This window comes from Vombatus ursinus, unplaced genomic scaffold (genome assembly GCF_900497805.2).
Source record: "Vombatus ursinus unplaced genomic scaffold, bare-nosed wombat genome assembly UNPS02014945.1, whole genome shotgun sequence".
Classification (NCBI taxonomy): domain Eukaryota; kingdom Metazoa; phylum Chordata; class Mammalia; order Diprotodontia; family Vombatidae; genus Vombatus; species Vombatus ursinus.
Genome location: NW_020954723.1, coordinates 24,004,893 through 24,023,100, shown reverse-complemented (window position 1 = coordinate 24,023,100; position 18,208 = coordinate 24,004,893). Strand labels below are relative to the sequence as shown.

General features: G+C 37.1%; 1 protein-coding gene across 1 annotated transcript in view; it reads left to right on the top strand.

Annotated features, from left to right (window-relative positions):
* YLPM1 (YLP motif containing 1) overlaps positions 1–18,208 on the top strand; it is a 59,177-nt gene that overhangs the window by 4,783 nt on the left and 36,186 nt on the right. The window contains exons 2-4 of the mRNA XM_027844731.1: positions 9,701–9,937; positions 11,587–11,766; positions 12,630–13,693. Coding sequence (XP_027700532.1) covers positions 9,701–9,937; positions 11,587–11,766; positions 12,630–13,693 — 1,481 coding nt within the window. The remainder of the gene's footprint in view (positions 1–9,700; positions 9,938–11,586; positions 11,767–12,629; positions 13,694–18,208) is intronic.

Here is an 18,208-nt window from a genome sequence, read left to right as displayed (position 1 = left end):
CAGTGGAAAGAGGACCTGGATTTAAATTCTACTTCTGATGCTTACCAGCTGTATGAGGTTGGGGAAGTTACTTAACCTTCCTGGGCTTCAGTTTCCTCATCTGTAAAATGAAGGGGTCAGAACAGAGGATCTCTGAGGTCTTTTCTACCTATAGAGCTATGATCCTATATTTCTATGATTCTTGAAACAGGAGGAAGGGACTCAGAGGCTTCTACGTGACAGCAACATATAACCAGACAAGTTGATATAATTGTTACTATTCTTTGTAGGATGGCTGAATCATTGTTACCATTCTTTGAAAACTGGTACTTTGTCTAAGGTAAAATAAGTAGATCATACCTATTCATGAGATTCCCAGATTGGCTCACACCACTTAGCTTCTCTTATAAGGTATAGTTACTAAATTCTGAACCAGTCTTTATTTTAACAACACATAGGTACAAATGCTTGTTTGTTCAATTAGCAACCAGGAATATAACTAATTCACTTTTCTTCACCATCTGTTCTTTGCCCTGCTCTTCAAAGGATGAAAATAGTAGGAATAACCAAATATAGCTAAAACACAGAATATTCATAAAAACATCACGACTGTTTTCTGTGTCAGCATCCTAGAAAAATTCAGCAACCATATTCACTTCTTCATTGCCTTGTTTTCTGATCACTATTTTCACCACTATTTTATATCAGTCAAATCCTGTATTTTAAAATTTATTTTTAATACTGTGATAAACCATTTGTGAGGGTAGATGTCATCTGGCTTGTGAGGGTAGATGTCATCTGGCTTCTCCTGATCAGTTGTCAGTTTTTTCTTGAGTCCATTGTAGATATATACTTTTACTGTGTGGGGGGGGGGGTAAAAACCTCTGTTAGAAGATGAGCCACCAGATGTAGATATTCTCAGACCCCACATGACTCTTACTGTTGTTGCTCATAATGTATATGAAAGCCACAGCACAGTAATTGGACATTGCTTCACTGAGCTTGGACCCTTCAGAGAGACCCAGGAACCCAAAGTCTCATATGACTTGTTCTTAAAACGATGCTGGCTCCTTTGATCATTGATTACTTTTCTAAATGTTAACTAAAGATTTCTTTAGTGTCTTCTAGAATCTTCTCAGGAAGTGAAGTTGGGCTTATTGGTCTATAGCTTACAGCCTATTCTTTTCTCTTATTTTGAATATCAGGGCATTTGTAAGTTTCCAGTTGTAGTGGTACATCTCCTGTTCTTGATCTTTCTTCGTTCAGCAGTCACTTCCTTCTAGCTTTTTCATTTCTTGAGCATGTAGATAATCTGAGCTAGATGACTAAACTAGCTTGGTGATCTCTTCCTATCCCCTTATATATCTTGGGTATCACCCTTTCCCCCTCTTTAGCCATTTTTGTTCTGTCCTTTCTCATCCAAAGGTCATTCTCCTTTGCAGAGAAAAAAACCCTACAAACTAAGAATCAAACTAATCTGCCTTCTCCGTCCAATATGATCCTTAGCACCTTGAGCAGCAGTCTTATTTATCTTTACTGGCTGTGCAGCTCATTAAACTATCTTTGGCTCTCTTGACCCTATGCTTATAATACTACGCTTTGATTTTATGTACCTTCTTTTACTTGTGCTTGTTTCATTCTTTTGTACGTTATCTTGAAAAGATCTCAGGTGTTTGAGTTCTGTGTGTCCATTTTAGTCACTTGAGACAACTCCCATTTTTTTTTCTCATAGAAAATTTTTCTTTATATGTCTTCAGAATTTTGTTCTTAAGCATTTTTCATTCCTTCTATGCTGACTTCCCCTGTGGAATTTTAGCCCCTGGGATCCTTCATGTCAGTCCTCTGAATCCTTTAAAATCTACTCTTCTAAAAATCTAGGGTTATGTATTGGACTATACCCAGCTTTCCTTTCCTTTTTTCTTTTCTTTTCTTTTTTTTTTTTTTAGTGAGGCAATTGGAGTTAAGTGACTAGCCCGGGGTCACAGAGTTAGTACGTGTCAAGTGTTTGTTCTGAGGCCAGATTTGAACTCAGGTCCTCCTAACTTCAGGGCTGGTGCTCTATCCACTGTGCCACCTAGCTGCCCTTCCTCTCCTTTTTTCTTAAACTTTATGAGGGAATAATATTTTCCCCCCCAAGGTTTCCATAATTTCCCCTCCAGGAACAAAGTCATTTGCCATATTGAGTGTCAGTTCCAGAATAAAATTTCTCCTTCATTTGGAAGGGTAAAATTATCACTAAGGTAAATCAAAAAGGTAATAACTGTACTACTTTTGGCAAATAGAGAAGTCTAGCAGATACTGGTATCATTACAATTCCCAATTACTAATATATTTTATACATGTGCTGTTTCTTGAACTTATTTATTTCCTCTTATTTATTTTTAGTTTTCAACATCACTTCCAAAAGCTTTTAAATTTTAAATTTTCTCCCCCTCCTTTCCCGCCTCCCTCCCCAAGATGGTGTGAAATCTGATATAAGCTCTACATGTACATTCCTATTAAATATATTTTCACATTAGTCATATTGTAAAGAAGAATTAGAACCCATAAGAGGAACCACAGGAAAGAAGAAACAAAACAGAAGGAAAAAAAAGAAAAAGTAGTATGCTTCAATCTGCATTCAGACTCCATAGTTCTTTCTTTGGATGTGGATAGCATTTTCTATCATGAGACCTTTGGAGATGTGTTAGATCCGTGCATTGCTGAGAACAGCAAATCTATCAAAGTTAGTCATCACCCAACGTATTTCCTCTTTTTGTTTCCCCCATTAGAATGTGAGCTCCTCACATTTTAATGCAGGAGACAGAATGTGAGGAGGGACTATTTTTTTTTATAATTAATTAATTTATTTTTAGTTTTCAACATTCACTTCCACAAGATTTTGAGTTCCAAATTTTCTCCTTCCCCTCCCCCTATTCCAAGATGGTGTGCACTCTGAATATCCCTTCCCCCAGTCTGCCCTCCCTTCTATCACCCCCCCCATCTCTTATCCCCTTCCCCTTCTATTTTCCTGTAGGGCAGGATAGATTTCTATGCCCCATTGCTTGTATATCTTATTTCCCAGTTGCATGTGAAAACAGTTTTTAACATTTGTTTTTAAAACTTTGGGTTCCAAATTCTTTCCCTTCCTCCCTCCCCACCCACCCTCATTGAGAAGGTAAACAACTCCATACAGGTTATACAATGTGTGGGACTTTTTTTTTGTATCCTTAGCATTTTGTATATGCACTATACAAAAGTATATAGTGCATATACTAAGCACTCAGATGTTTGTTGACTGACTTCTCTTAGATGTTTCACACAGATCAAAGGTTGAAAAGAATGATGATTTACTGTCTCTTGTTGTTGAGTCATTTCAGTTGTGTCTAACTTTTTGTGACCCCATTTGGGGTTTGCTTGGGAAAGATATTGGAGTTGTTTGCCATTTCCTTCTTCAACTCATTTTACAGATGAGGAAATTGAGGCAAACAGGGTTAAGTGACTTGCCTAGGGTCACACAGCTAGCAAATATCTGAAGCCAGATTTGAATTCAAGTCTTCCTGATTCCAGGCCCATCGCTCTATCATCTGTGCCACCTAGTTGCCGTCGCCTTCTGTTAGTTGGGGGGTAGATAGTACTAGAGGTAAAGGAAGAATTTAGGTAAGACCAACTGTTACCTCAAGAATCAAACATAAAATCCACTGGCTTTTGAAACCTTTCATAAGCCAGCCTCTTCCTACCTTTCCAGTCTTCTTACACTTTACTACCCTCCAAGTATTCTGAGATCCAGTGACACTGGCCTTCTAACTGTTCCTCCCACAAAACATTCCATCTCCCAGCTTTCTGCATTATCACTGGCTGTCCTCCATGCCTAAAATGCTCTCTCTCTTCCTCTCTGCCTCTTAGCTTCCCTGACTTTCTTTAAGTCTCAGCTAAAATTCCCTCTGCAGAAGACTATCCCAGCTCTCCTTAATGGTAATACATCCCTGCTAAGATTACTTCCAGTTTACCTTGTGAACATCTTATAAGTTCTTACATAGTTGTTTGCATATTGTCTCCCCCATTAGAATGTGAGCTTTTTGAAGGCTTAGCATAGTACCTAGCACCCAGTAAGCGGGAAGCACTTAGTAAATACTTGTTGACTGACTTGAACAGACACTCTATTAGCTTACATTGATTACTTGAGCAAAATGAGAGTGAATTTTTCAGTAAATATGAATAAACTGAAGCAAGATGACATAGTGGACAGAGAGGAAAACTTGGGTACTAGTCCAGCCTCTGATGCATACTGGATGTGATTATAGGCTAGTATTTAATCTTTTCCCTTAGATTTTTTAAATGCATAGTAGTTGTCAATCTGCGTAGGTGGAAGGACCTTTCTTACTGGGAGTTCTGTACACCAGTAAAATCATAGATAAAGACAAAGCAAATCCAAGACATGCATGTATTGCCATTCTCAAGAGTTAACTATGCACAATTTTACCTTTTTAATGCTTTAGCATTAAAAATTGAGCACTAAAGCACATTACTTAAGAAATTGTGGTTAGCATATTTCCTCATGGAAAATCTGTTATAGGAGGATTGAGGGGGACAGTGTGGTATAGTGGTCAAGAACATCAAATTTGTAATCGAACAATAAGGGTTTAAGTTCTGACTTTGTTATTACAACCTTTGTGACCTTGACCAAGTCATTTAACCTCCTGGGGCCTTGATTTCATCATCTTTAAGTTTGAGGGGGTTATACCATTTATTTCAAAGGTTTCTTTCCGCTTTCAATTCTATGATCTTAGGATAAGGAAAGGAATGAAGAAAGAGCAGCACTTTAGAATTAGGGCAAGATTATTGGGGAAGTATTTCTGTTTAGAATCCCCACATGGGTGTCATTTCAACTACAAGTTCCCCTGTGGTTCTCTTGGCACAATTCCCCTGAAAGACCACTTTTAACTCTAACCCGTTAGAATTTCAGTGTCTTCTGAACGTACAGAAAATTTGCTTACAATTATTCCAAATCGGTGTGCAGTTTATAGGCTGGCCTCTTCTATACACTTGAATTTGCCTTCCTCTTACGAGAAGCAACTAAATTGTAATTTTGAACAAAAGTTTTTTGGCAGATGTGATTCTTAAAATTAATCTGATTACCAAGATACTTTCCTCCTTATTGTATTATAAACATTTTTTTACATGTCAGTGCCAATATATGGCAAGTAACCCTTGTAAACATTTACTGTTGTATATTTTGGATTTTATAATTAATGAATTTTGACACTGTTTATACTCGTAGTCTCAAAGTTGTTACTTATCAATGAACCTAACTCAGGTAGAATCTCCTAATGGATTAAGTTTAAGAATAGAAGTACAAATATAAGTTAAAATTTTTTATTTCTTTGTTCTTTGAAATATTAAAAAATTGGACATTTAATAAATGGTGATATGGGCTTATAATAAATTTACATTATCCACTGTAATCAGGATGTAACCAACATCAGAAACAGATACTTGCCTTATCAATAGAAATGACATTAAAGAAGGTGTTTTACCATCAAGAAACACTGGGCCTGACTTACAACTGAAACCCTGTATATGTTGTCCTGCCCTATTAGAATGTAAATTCTTTGAAAATAGGGAGTGTCTTGCTTTTCTATTTGTATCACCAGCCCTTAGTACAGGGTCTTGCCCATAGGAATTGATTAATAAATGCTTTATCATTCATTCCTGGAGGAGGCAGCTTATACTAATTCAGTGCTGTTTTTTAAACAAAATATAAATTATACATTTCCTCATTCTGAAAGTATTTTTATAATATTTTTAGATAGGGTTGTATAGTAATAGCTAGCATTAATAGAGTGCTTTAAGGTTTGCAAAGCACTTTATAAGTATTATTTCATTTTGTCCTCATAACAACCCTGAAAGAGGTAGGTAGATAGTTATTATCCTCATTTTACAGTTGAAGAAACCAAGGCAGACAGCTATTAAATGATTTGCCTAGAGTCACACAGCTAGTAAGTGTCCAAGGCTGGATTTGAACTCAAGTCTACTTGACTTGCAAGTCTAGTATTCGACACAATAGATGCATAATGATTGTCTCCTAACAAATTTGTAATTTGGTTTTATGAAAAAAAATTTTAGGGGAGTAGTTAGGGATGAGGAAGTCATATTTGTGTCAAAATAAGCCTTCTATACTTCTTTAATGCTCACTTAGGTTGTGTATGTGTATACATACACATTTTTCTGGATGTCTTTTTTTTTTTGAAGTATCACCATAGTTTCCTCTAGTATCCCTCTTCCTCCTCTTCAGCCTCCCAGAGGACTATCCCATATAATAAATAACATTTTTATTTTTTATTTTTGCTTTTTGTTGAGGCAGTCGGGGTTAAGTGACTTGCCCAGGGTCACACAGCTACAAAGTGTCAAGTGTCTGAGGCCAGAGTTGAACTCAGCTCCTTCTGACTCCAGGGCCCGTGCTATGTCCGCTGTGCCACCTACCCGCCCCATAAGTAGCATTTTTAAAAGACAAAATAGAAAAAGAAGAGGGAGAAAATCAGCATAACTAATTGAAAAAGTCTGAAAATATGTGCAATGTATGCTTGTGGATTTTTGAGAAGTAGTGGAGTGATAGTGTCTTGTAGTTCTTCTTTGGAGCCATGCTTATTCTTTATAGTTTTGCAGCACTTATTTTTGGTAGTTCTTTTCATTTATATTGTCATTGTGTAGGTTGTTTTCTTGGCTCTGCTTCTTCTGCATCAGTTTATGTAGCTCTTTCCTTGCTTCTTAGTTTTTGTCACATTCATCATTTCTTACAACACAGTAATATTCCATTATGTTTGTGTACCCACAATTCATTTAGCTATTCTCCATTCAATAGGGATCTACTTTGTTTTCAGCTCTTTGCTATTATAAGAAGTGGTGCTAAAAATATATTGGTGTATAATGGGTACTGCCTTATCAGTGGCCTCTTTGAGGTATAAGCCTGGCAATCAAATCTTTGTGTCAAAGAGTATGGACATTTTAGCCACTTTTTAAACATAATTCCATATTGCTTTGCAAAATGAATTGTACAGATTCATAGCTTCACCAGTAATGCACTAGTGTGACTGTTTTCCCAAAGCCCTTCCAACATTGCCCTCTTTTGTCATCTTTGCTATTTTGCAAAGTCTGAGGTAAACTCAGAAGAGTTTTGATTTCCATTTATCTTATCTTATTACTGATTTAAGTTTTGTTTTAAATGTAACTCATGGGTTATCACTTAAGATATGACTTTCTTATTGTAGATAAACTAAGATTTCATGTAAGATAGAACTGGTCCAGTGTATAGGACACTGAATAGGAATTCAGACCTGGCCCTTATTCCTATGATTTTGAGTAATTTTGAGTGCACTTAATAGTGCACAGTTTTTGAAAATTCTAATTATGTGATTCTGACAAAAATAGGAATAATGTTTTAACTTTTCTCAGAGGAAATTTTTGAAGGATAGTGTCTTATCATTTTTTGACTTTCAACCATGTGTTGACTTTCCTGTCATTGAATTGGATGATTCTTACCCAGTGAGTTAAACAAAATAGTGAATCAGCAAGTATTGAGAGCCCAGCAAGGTTCATAATATTATCCTTCTCAGACCTGTAACCATTAATCTATAAAGAATAGCCTGCATTTTTATATCTTTCAGTGCTGGTCTTGGAATTGTATATTGATCTTATTTTCAACTTTTGCCAGTATTTGAAGGGTTTGTTGATCTTTTGAGTTACTGGATGAGTCTATTTTCTTTCTCTTTCTGTTCTTTTTAAAAACAACACTTCATTGATGGCTTTGTCTTTACATCCTCATCATTTCAACACCCTCCTTTTTCAGAGACCCTCCCTTGAAACAGACAAACACTTAAGCAAACACATCTCATCCAATGACTGCATCTGCATGTTTCTGGATAATTGTTTGAAGTATTAGAAGAAAGTTAAAGGTGTGTTATAGCGAACATTGGTTGAATATTTAGTGAACATTATGAAATTTATGCTTGCTTATTTGTAAATGTATTGTGCACTGTATGTATACAATGTATGTAAATGTATAGTGTACACTATTGTGTACTGAAGTGTCTTTTCACAGAAGGTCAAGTTGAAAACTCTTTGTTTACTAAATTCCTCCTCTGATGCCTTACTCTGGCTTGGTGGTGACCAAGGGCTCCAAAAGCTATGGCAGCTGAGGGTAAGCTGTTAGTAGGTCCTGCCCAGCTGGAAAGTTTTCAGGTATTTTCCCCCAGTGGTGACTTTTGATTGTCAAAGGAGGTGAAGTTTGAAGTGTCTCCACCACCAGGTTGGCTTCATAGTGATAAATTTTTTGGCTGTCTGAAAAGTTGAAAAGTATTTACTTGAGTTTCTATTTTCATTTGTAGAACGAGTACCTATAATAATGAAATCACAGATTTTTAAAAATTTGAAGTAAGGTGTGGACTACACTTCAAGGTGGAGGCACATAGGGAGGTGCACTATTTTTGTTTCAAATCAGCAAGCGTTTATTAAGCATCTTCTGCATTCAAAGCAATGTGCTAGTTTCTGGGGCTGAAAGACAAAAAAAAAAAAAAGTAACTCGACTCCAAGAAGCTTACATTGTTCTGAGGAGTGCAATGCATACACAGAGAAGTAAATCCGAGATAATTTAAAGAGGCAGAGAGTGAACACTAAAAACTAGAGGCATTAGGGTTAACTTCATTGATGATGGAATATGCGAGTTGAGCCTTGATGGAAGAAAAGAATTCTGAGAGGAAGGATGCTGTTTGTACAAATGCCAGAGATCAGATTCAGGAAAATGGCTAGTGTTCCGGTATGGTGAGAATGCAGGTTTTGTGCAGGGGAGCAATGTTAAGTAAAGCTGCAGAGGGTAGGTAGGAGCCACATTACAGAGGGCCTCAGTTGATGTGTTGAGAAGTTTTTATTTTATGTTGGAGGCAATAAATAGGGTATCTTTGAAGCCTTTGAGCAGGGGAATGGCCTATAGAAAAATTCAGGACTATGGAGAGGAGAGATAATTTACCACACAGGCTCTTTGTGCTCAATACTATCCTTGGCACCAGTGGGGATAGGAGGTTGTGGAGGAGAGGATGAAGGTACAGGCATAAGTAACTTATATTTCAATTGGGAAAATATGATTAACAGACCTGAAGCAATTAGAGAGCAATAAAAGAAAGTGTTAAGTCTATGGTACAGACTGCAATTGTAGTAAGTTCATAGAAAGGAGAGATCATGGGGAGGTTGGAGTACTTGAGAGGCTTCATGAAGGAAATGATATTGATTGTGTTCTTTGGGGATAAGATGATGAGATAAATGTGCATAAACATGGAGTGAAGATTAACCCAAAGTGAATGTTAAAAGAGAATTACCAGTACTGTTTCTGATCTGTCGTCCAAGAGACCAGTCACACTTCTAAAAAGAGAGTGAGGGAGAGGAGGAATGGATGTGGAGGAGGTGTCTGTATTTAGAGTTGTTGACTTTATATGTCCCAAGGGTGTTCTGTTTGTTTTAACATCTCACAGGAAGGAGGGATTGGAATTATTTCTCTAGCGTATGGTGGAAAAAGCCTACACATACCTAATTGTCTCTTTCATACTTTGTCTTTGTCCTTTCTAAGAAAGGCAGGCAGATAGACTGTACACACACACACACATGCACACACACACACACTTTATTTCCCTCAACTCTTTTTCAAGGGTAAGTGGCTTATACAAATGATTCTCACAAATGATTTCCTTTGTAGGAACAGCAACAGTATTGGTACAAACAGCACTTGCTTAGCCTGCAGCAAAGGGCAAAAGCACATGCACAGGGACAGCAACCACTAAAGGGCCCTGGAGCAGTGAAAGATGCACCAGAGCCATCAAAAGAAGAAACTACAACAACCAGTCAAATACCTGAACCTCCTCCGTTTCAGGATCCCCCATTACTACCCCCAAGTGAAGAGGTTCCACCTCCTCTCCCTCCTGATGAGCCCCAGGTAAGCTATACACTTAATTCCTTGGCATTAAGTGGGGATTTTTAAATTAATATGTAGGCTACATATGTATAATTTTGGAGAGTAAAGTGCCAAAAGAACCATATATGCATTGACTTTGACAATATAAAGTTAGAAATTAAAAAAAGGAAATAGCAGAACAAAACCCTTGTAACATATTTGCGTAGTCAAACAGGACAGATTCCTGCATTGGCCATGTCCAAAAAATACATGTCTCAGTCTATGCTCTGTGTCCATTACAATTCTAGCAGGAAGTGGATAGTATGCTTCATCCTGGGTCTTCTGGCATTGTGGTTGATAATTGTGTTGATAGAGCTCTTAAGTCTTTCAGAGTTGTTTGTTTTGTGATGTTATTGTATAATAAAATACTTTCCTAACAATAAAAAATACCAATGTAAAGACAGCGTTAAAAAGCAAGAAAACTCAAGTCAAATACAACAGATCCTGTTAGTACCATACTATCAGAGTTGAAATATATATCCTTCCTTTTCTATTTGTAATTGGCAAGCTATAAAATTGAAAAGTGTTATCAGTTCTAAGCATGTTAGTAGATGATTTTACTTAATTGATTGGAGGGGGATAAACAGGGAAGCAGGTAGTTTGGATTGTTTGGGAAGCATCTGTTGTCTCAAAACAAAATGTACCAGCCACAAAAAAATAACCTTTTAGAGAAGAATGCATGACTAGATCCATCACTATCTAATAGATTAAGGAAAGTATCTTTTCTCTTAGCTTAGTTTTAAATAATAGACCCTACACTATGTACTGTAGGGATGGTGAAGGGATATTTAGGTAGTTTATATATAACCATTTTTCAAAGTGTGAAAGATATCAAACATTGTATCCTTTTTTATTTTATTCTAAGTCATTTCTAAATTATTTCATATTATATGGCAGTATGTTCTTAGCATTTCAGTAGCATTAAGGACATATCCTGATTACAAAGTACAGTGAAGTATTGGTTCAGGAAAATGAGTAGAAACTGTACTAATCCAAAGGTCATAGTTCCTCCAAGAAGCTTGAAATAAGAAAATTTTGGAGTATAATAGTTTCCTATCGTCATTTGTTATAAAAGTTGCAAAAAATGGAAAGAAAAGGATCATAATTTTATCTTTTCAGCTTTTATATAGAGAAAAAGTAAATAGATAAATGTACAGGTTTACTCTCTGATGAAGAATTGAGGATTCTGACTAATAATTTTGAGAATAACTACTCCCATGTTTGTGATTGAGTATGGGCCTCTGTGGGATAAAGGAATTAATATTTATCACGTACTTACTATGGGCCAGGCATTGTGCTCAACTCTTTACAAATATTACCTTGTTTGATCCTCACAAGAACCTTGTCAGGCAGGTGTTCTTATTATAGAGAACCTTATTATATATAGAAGTCCTTCTTTGCCATTTCACATGCAGCCAAATAAATTGTAGGAACCTAAGGCTCAATGGGAAATTTTAAAATACTATGCAAGTCTGGGGGGGGGGGGGCGGCGGCGCGCGCGCGTGCGTGCATGCGCGCGTGCGTGCATGCGTGTGTGTGTGTGGGGTGTGTGTGTGTGTGTGTGTGTGTGTGTGTGTGTGTGTGTGTGTGTGTGAGATAATGACCTTGATTCTGTGTTCTTTTTTCTTTAGTCTGAAGAACCTGAGGAGGAGGCCAGGTTAAAACAATTACAGGCTGCAGCGGCACACTGGCAGCAGCAACAACATCACCGAGTTGGCTTTCAGTATCAGGGAATAATGCAGAAGCATGCCCAGCTACAGCAGATCCTACAACAGTACCAGCAGATCATTCAGCAACCACCACACATACAGGTTACTTTCTCATTACCTGATCAGCATAAAGGATATGAGCTTCGTTCCTAGGGACTAAGATCACAGAATCATTGGATTATAGATTTTAACATAAAGGAACCCAATCAGCTTGTTAGTTTAACCTCTTTATTTTGTTGATCAGGAAGCAGAGGCCTAGAGAAGTCAAACTGTGATTTGAGCCTAAGTGCTCTGATTCTAAATCCAGCACTTTCCCTACAGTACTCTGCTTTTTCTTGTTCAATTCTTATCTTTGTGAGATATGGAGAGTACCAAAATTATCAGGTGAAAACTAGCAATTGGGTCTTCTGCAATGGTTTTCCACTTGCTTGGCACTTTTTCCTATGTGTGGGAGGGTTTCTGCTCATTGCAATAGAACTTGAAGGCCCCATGATGGTGCTGTACTATACAATTTCTTGTTCACTACCAGACTCAGGGTGTCAGATAGTGGTATCCAGCTGTTAGAATTACCTTAGGAAATTGACCTAAATCCAACTTTACTGTGTTTTCTCTGGAATCCTACACAAAAGCACCATAAAAGGAGATAAATGTTTTCTTCTTTTAGTCAATTTTCAGTATATTCAAAGTTCATTTCATTGAGGAAGTAAATATTTCCTTTAATGATTTTCTACTTATTTGGTTTTCCTGAGTGCATAGTAAATGGAAGACATGTTAAATAAATTATCAAAGGAAAGAAATGATTATTATTTAAGTTAACAAGCATACTTTTCTAAAGTTTTTTCTATAGTTTTTCTCTCTCCCATGTACTCAGAGTCTCTTGATTACAGCAAAGCCCCTAAGTCTTAACTGTTTTAATCGCGTGTATTACGAAATTGCAAAATTATTTTTCTCTCTTCATTTTATAGACTATGTCCGTAGATATGCAGTTGCGGCACTATGAGATGCAGCAGCAGCAATTTCAACATCTTTTCAAAGAATGGGAACGAGAGTTTCAGCAGTGGCAGGATCAGCTCCATTCCTACCCTCACAAAGATCAGCTTCAAGAGTATGAGAAGCAGTGGAGCTCATGGCAGGGACATTTAAAAGCTACTCAGGCCAACCTTCAGGAGAAAGTGAACACACTTCAAAATGTGAAAAATCAGTATATGGGAAGCGTGACAATACCGCCTCCATTCGTTCCATACTCTCAAATGCCTCCAGCGATACCAACAATGCCCCCTCCTGTATTGCCTCCGTCTCTGTCAGCATCATTACCACCACCAGTGATGCCCCCTGCTCTACCTGCCACAGTGCCGCCACCTGTGATGCCCCCCCCAGTGATGCCTCCTCTACCAACATCTGTTCCCCCACCTGGGGTGCCTCCATCTCTGCCTTCAGCTGGACCTCCACCCGTTCTTCCTCCACCATCTCTCTCTTCAGCTGGACCTCCACCCGTTCTTCCTCCACCATCTCTCTCTTCAACAGGGCCTCCACCCGTTCTTCCCCCGCCAGCCCTTTCCTCGACAGCAGCTCCACCCGTATTGCCTCCCCCACCTTTGTCGTCAGCAACACCCCCTCCAGGAATGCCTCCCCCAAATCTTACTTCAGCAGTTCTCCAACAAGGGTTACCCCCTCAATTAACTAACACATCAGTTCCACCAGCTGCAAGTTCTCAAAGCTCAAAACCTCCAGATAAACCCAGACCAGCACTGCTTCCCACTCCTATATCCTTTGGTTCACCTCCACCTTACCATCCTCCTATAAAATCATCCATGGGCTCTTCAGAACAAGTGAACTCTAAAGCTCCTCTGCCATTCAGTTCTTTCTCATCGGAACAAGGACACATGGAACCCAAAATTCCTACTACAGGATCTTCACCTGCTTCAAACCAGCCTGGTAACACAATTAAAGACACACCAGTGAGATCAGGTGGGCTGCTTCCAGATCCTCCCAGAAGTGCTTACTTGGAAGGTCCAAGAGGAGGTCCTAGGTATGTCTGATGCTTCTTTGCTGTTTACACTTTGTGAAGGGGCTAATGTTATTAAAAACTCCATTAACATCGTGATAATATGTACTTTCTGTTGGGTTGTTGTTGTTTTTTGCCTTTGAAAATTACTGATTTGACTAAAAGGAAAAAAAAACTTCCATCCAGATTTATAGGGGAATTCTGTAATATGTCTAAAGAGCAACTAATACTTATTCTACATAAATTATTTCCAAAAATTGAGAAAAAAACACTACCAGACTCCTTTTTTGACATAAATATAGTCCTAATATCCAAGTGAGGGATAAAGCAAAAAAACAAAACTATAGACCAATATTAACGATGAATATTTATGCTAAAATTTTAAATAAAATCCTAGAAGAACATTATAGAACAGTATAGCAAAAAATAATTCCACTGTGACCAAGTTGGACTTTGCCAATAATGCAATGATAGTTGAACATCAAGTAAACAACATAATCATGTTTAAAACAAAAGCCACATGAATTATACCAACAGATACAAAAAAAGTTTTTGATTAAGTACAACCTTTATTATTAAAAAAAACCTTAAATGATAATATCAAAATAGTAATAATAAAACCCTTAAAGGGGTAGGCATAGAAGGGTACATATCTAAAACTCAAAGTTTGCTGTATTTGCAGTGAGTAAACATTAGAAGCTGCCCCAGTCAATACAAGAATAAAGCAATGAGTAACACTTTTTGTGTTATTATTTGAAGGCACTTATAGAAATGTTAAGACTAACAAAGAGGAAAGAGAAATTAAATGCATGAACGTTTGCACAGAGGAGGCATGATTTATTTGAGACAGTAGTTTCATTAAAGTAGGAAGTTTCAAAATAAATTCACAGAAAACGTTGATGTGTCTGTGACAAATAGGACAAATTCTTTTTAGTAACAAAATCTAGGAGGAAATAATAGAAAGGGAAATGCCATCAAAAATAACTATAAAAGATAAAAATGTCTAGGAGTTTACCTGTGAACACACACTGAAGACATAAGTAAAATTGCAAAATGCTTATTTGGGGGGGGGGAATCTGAAAAACTCAACTTTTTAAAGTGTTTATTGATTTTTGTTTTTATGTCATATGTGAAGAATGTTGGCATTCTTTTTTTTTTCTTTTTGAGTGAGGCAGTTGGAGTTAAGTGACTTGCCCAGAGTCACACAGTTAGAGAGTGTTTATGTGTCTGAGGCCGGATTTGAACTCGGGTCCTCCTGACCCCAAGGCCAGTGCTCTATTCACTAAGCCACCTACCTGCCCAAATGTTGGAATTCTTTTGAAAACTGTTTGTTCATCTGCTTTACTCTATCCATTGGGAAATGGCTCTTGGTCTCTTACATTTGTCTTCTCTATGTAGTTTGGGTATCATACCTTATCAGAGGTAGTTGATACAAAGATTTCAAGATACTCTTTAAAAAACTAAAGAATGACTAAAAATTGGAGGAACATTCATTGCTCCTGTTTGGACTGCATCACTATAATAAAAATGACAGTGCTTTCTGAATTATAAATTTAGTGTTATGTCAGTCAAGTAGATGAGATATATGTTATAGAGCTAAACAATCTAATTCGTTTGGAGTAACAAAAAGTCAGAAATCTCAAGCAAAATAAAGGAAAAAGTAGGAAGGAAGGAGTTGGGGTGATAGTACTTTCAGAGTTCAGGTTATATTATAAATTATCAATCATCAAAATTATTTGATACTAGTTAAAAAGTAAGAAAGTAGATCAGTGGAACTAGCTAGATAAGCAAGGACAGAAACCATCAAATTCAGTAACCAGGCATCAAATAAACCTGCGCATATTAAATACTTGGGAAAGAACTCAGTATTTGGCAGCTACTGTGAAAAGTGGAAAATAGTTTGACAGAAATTAGTTTAAAATAACATCGAAACATTTCAGAACTATGGTTAAGGGAAGAATTATTAACCAAATGAAATATAAAAGAGATAACAAAAGGAAAAAAAATTATATAATTGAATTACATAAAATTGGAAAAATTTTTGTATGAATCCTGTTACTACATATGGGTTGAGAAGGGAACTGTTATTTAACATAGAGCTATAAATGATGGATCAAAGTATTTTCCCATCAGTTGGGGAAAATTTTTTGCTTCACATATCTTTGATATGGATCTGATACCCAAGATATGTGGAAAATTGTTGTTGTTGAGTCATTTCAGTCGTGTGTGACTCTTCATTACCCATCTGGGCTTTTCTTGGCAAAGATACTGGAGTGGTTTTCCATTCCTTCTCCAGCTCATTTTACAGATGAGAAACTAAGGCAAACAGGGTTAAGTGACTTGCTCAGGTTCACACAGCTAGTAAGTGTCAGAGGTCAGACACTGAGGTAGACTTAGGTCTTCCTGAGTCCAGCCCTGGCACTCCTCTATCCACTTTGCTACCTAGCTGCCACATATAGAGAATTAATACAACTCTAATAATATAATAATAGCTGACATTTTTATAACACTAGCTAACACTTGTATAGTACTTGCTACATGCCAGGTACTTTACAATTATTATCTCATTTGATCCTCACAACAGCCCTGGGAGGTAAGTGCTACTGTTATTATCATCTCCATTTTACGTATGAGGGAACTGAGGCATACAGGTTTAAGTGATTTGCCCAGGGTCACAGGGCTAGTCATGTCTGATGTCAGATTTGAACTTAGTTTTTCCTGACTCCAGATCTTGGACTCTATCTATTGCACGACCTGGTTGCTCTTGATACTGTAAGGCAGCTTTCTAACTTTTCTAATAGTAAAGGTGTAGGCCTGCATTGATAGAGAAGTTTATTCGCTGGGAGTTATTCATATCAATGAAATAAAACATATGGTTCAGATAAAAATAAAGACCATACCCCAGTGAACAAGTGGTCAAAGGATATAAACAAACAATTTCTAAAAGAGGAATTGCAAAGCTTTAATAACCATATGAAAGATGATTCTAAATCACTGAATGGGAAATTAACACAAATGCAGAATTAATGCAAAAATTAATACAAAAATCTGATTTTTCGATTCACATTCAACAAATTGGCAAAGATGACAAAAGATAGAAAGACATTGCTGGAGGGGCTATGGGAGAGCAGGAATATTATTACTCTGTTAATAAGCTGTGAATTAGTCAAACAATTTCCAGTTTTGGAAATAATTTCAGATTACACTAAAGAAGTGTTTAAAATGTCTTTGCCTTTTGAGCTAGAGATCCCACTGCCAGGCTTGTATTCCACAGATAGTAAAAATGTAAAGGTCTCACGTATACCAAAAAACTGAAGTTTTTAGCAGAACTTTTTGTGGTCGAACTAGAAACAAAAGTGCTCGTTGATTGAGGAATAGCTAAACAAATTATGGTACATGAATGTAAAGGAGGAGTTTCTTAATTTTTTTTGTGTCAATGAAAAATATATAGAATTACAAAGGAAACTAATTATTTTGAAATATAATTATCAACATATTTGTAAAAAAACCAAGTTCATGGATCACAAGTTAAGAACCCCTAAATGTAAAGGAATAGTAAGTATTATAGAAACAGTCAATGTGAAGAATTCAGAGAAACATGGGTAGACTTCTGAACTGACACAGAGTTCAGTAAAAAGAACCAGGAAACAATATAATATTGCTTACAGTAACATAGGTGGAAAATGAATGTTGTATGATTCAAATGACCAAGGTTCATCACAAAGAAGAGTTGATTGGTACACTTGCCTTCCTTCATTGCAGAAGAGCAAGACTGTGGGTGTGGAGTATTGCATATACTGTCACTTAATTGCTCTTTTGCTTAATTTTGCTGAACTGCTTTTTTAAACTTTAAAATCCTTGTTACAAGGAATGTTTGGGGTGGAGGAAGTGATCTATTAAGAAATGAATGTGACCTAATAAGTTAAAGTGGAAAGAACCCTCAGTAGCTCTTAAGTTAGAGAACCTGAGTTCAGAGCCAGAATGGACTGAAGAGATGTTTACAGATGAGGAAACTGACATAGAGAGAGATTAAGTTATTCACCCTGGGTCTTATAGCTAGCAGTGCCCAAGAGGAACTTCAACTCAGGACTTCCTAACTCCAAGTTAAGTATCCCATTCTCTCTGCCATATCATTCTGCCTCTTGCCATTTAATATCTGAATGACCTTGGAGAAGTCACTTAAAATTCCTTGGCCTCAGTTTTCTCATTTATGAAATGAAGGGGTTGTACTGCATGGTTTCTGAGGTCCGTTACAACTCTAGAGATCCGACTTTCTGGTCTTAAATAAAAATTAATTGATAAAAAGAAAATTACCAGTTTTTAACTATCAATATTATTGCTTAAATATAAAGCTTATGAAATGTATGAGTCCTCACCCTCCCCTGAGATGTTAAAATCACTGTAAGTTTGCTATCTATCCTCCAGGTAGGCTATTCCATGGCAGGCAGAATGATATAATTGACAGAGAGCCTGTCTTGGTGTCAGGACACTCTGGGTTCAGGTTCTACCTCAGGACACCTCTGTACTGCCTCTGTGACC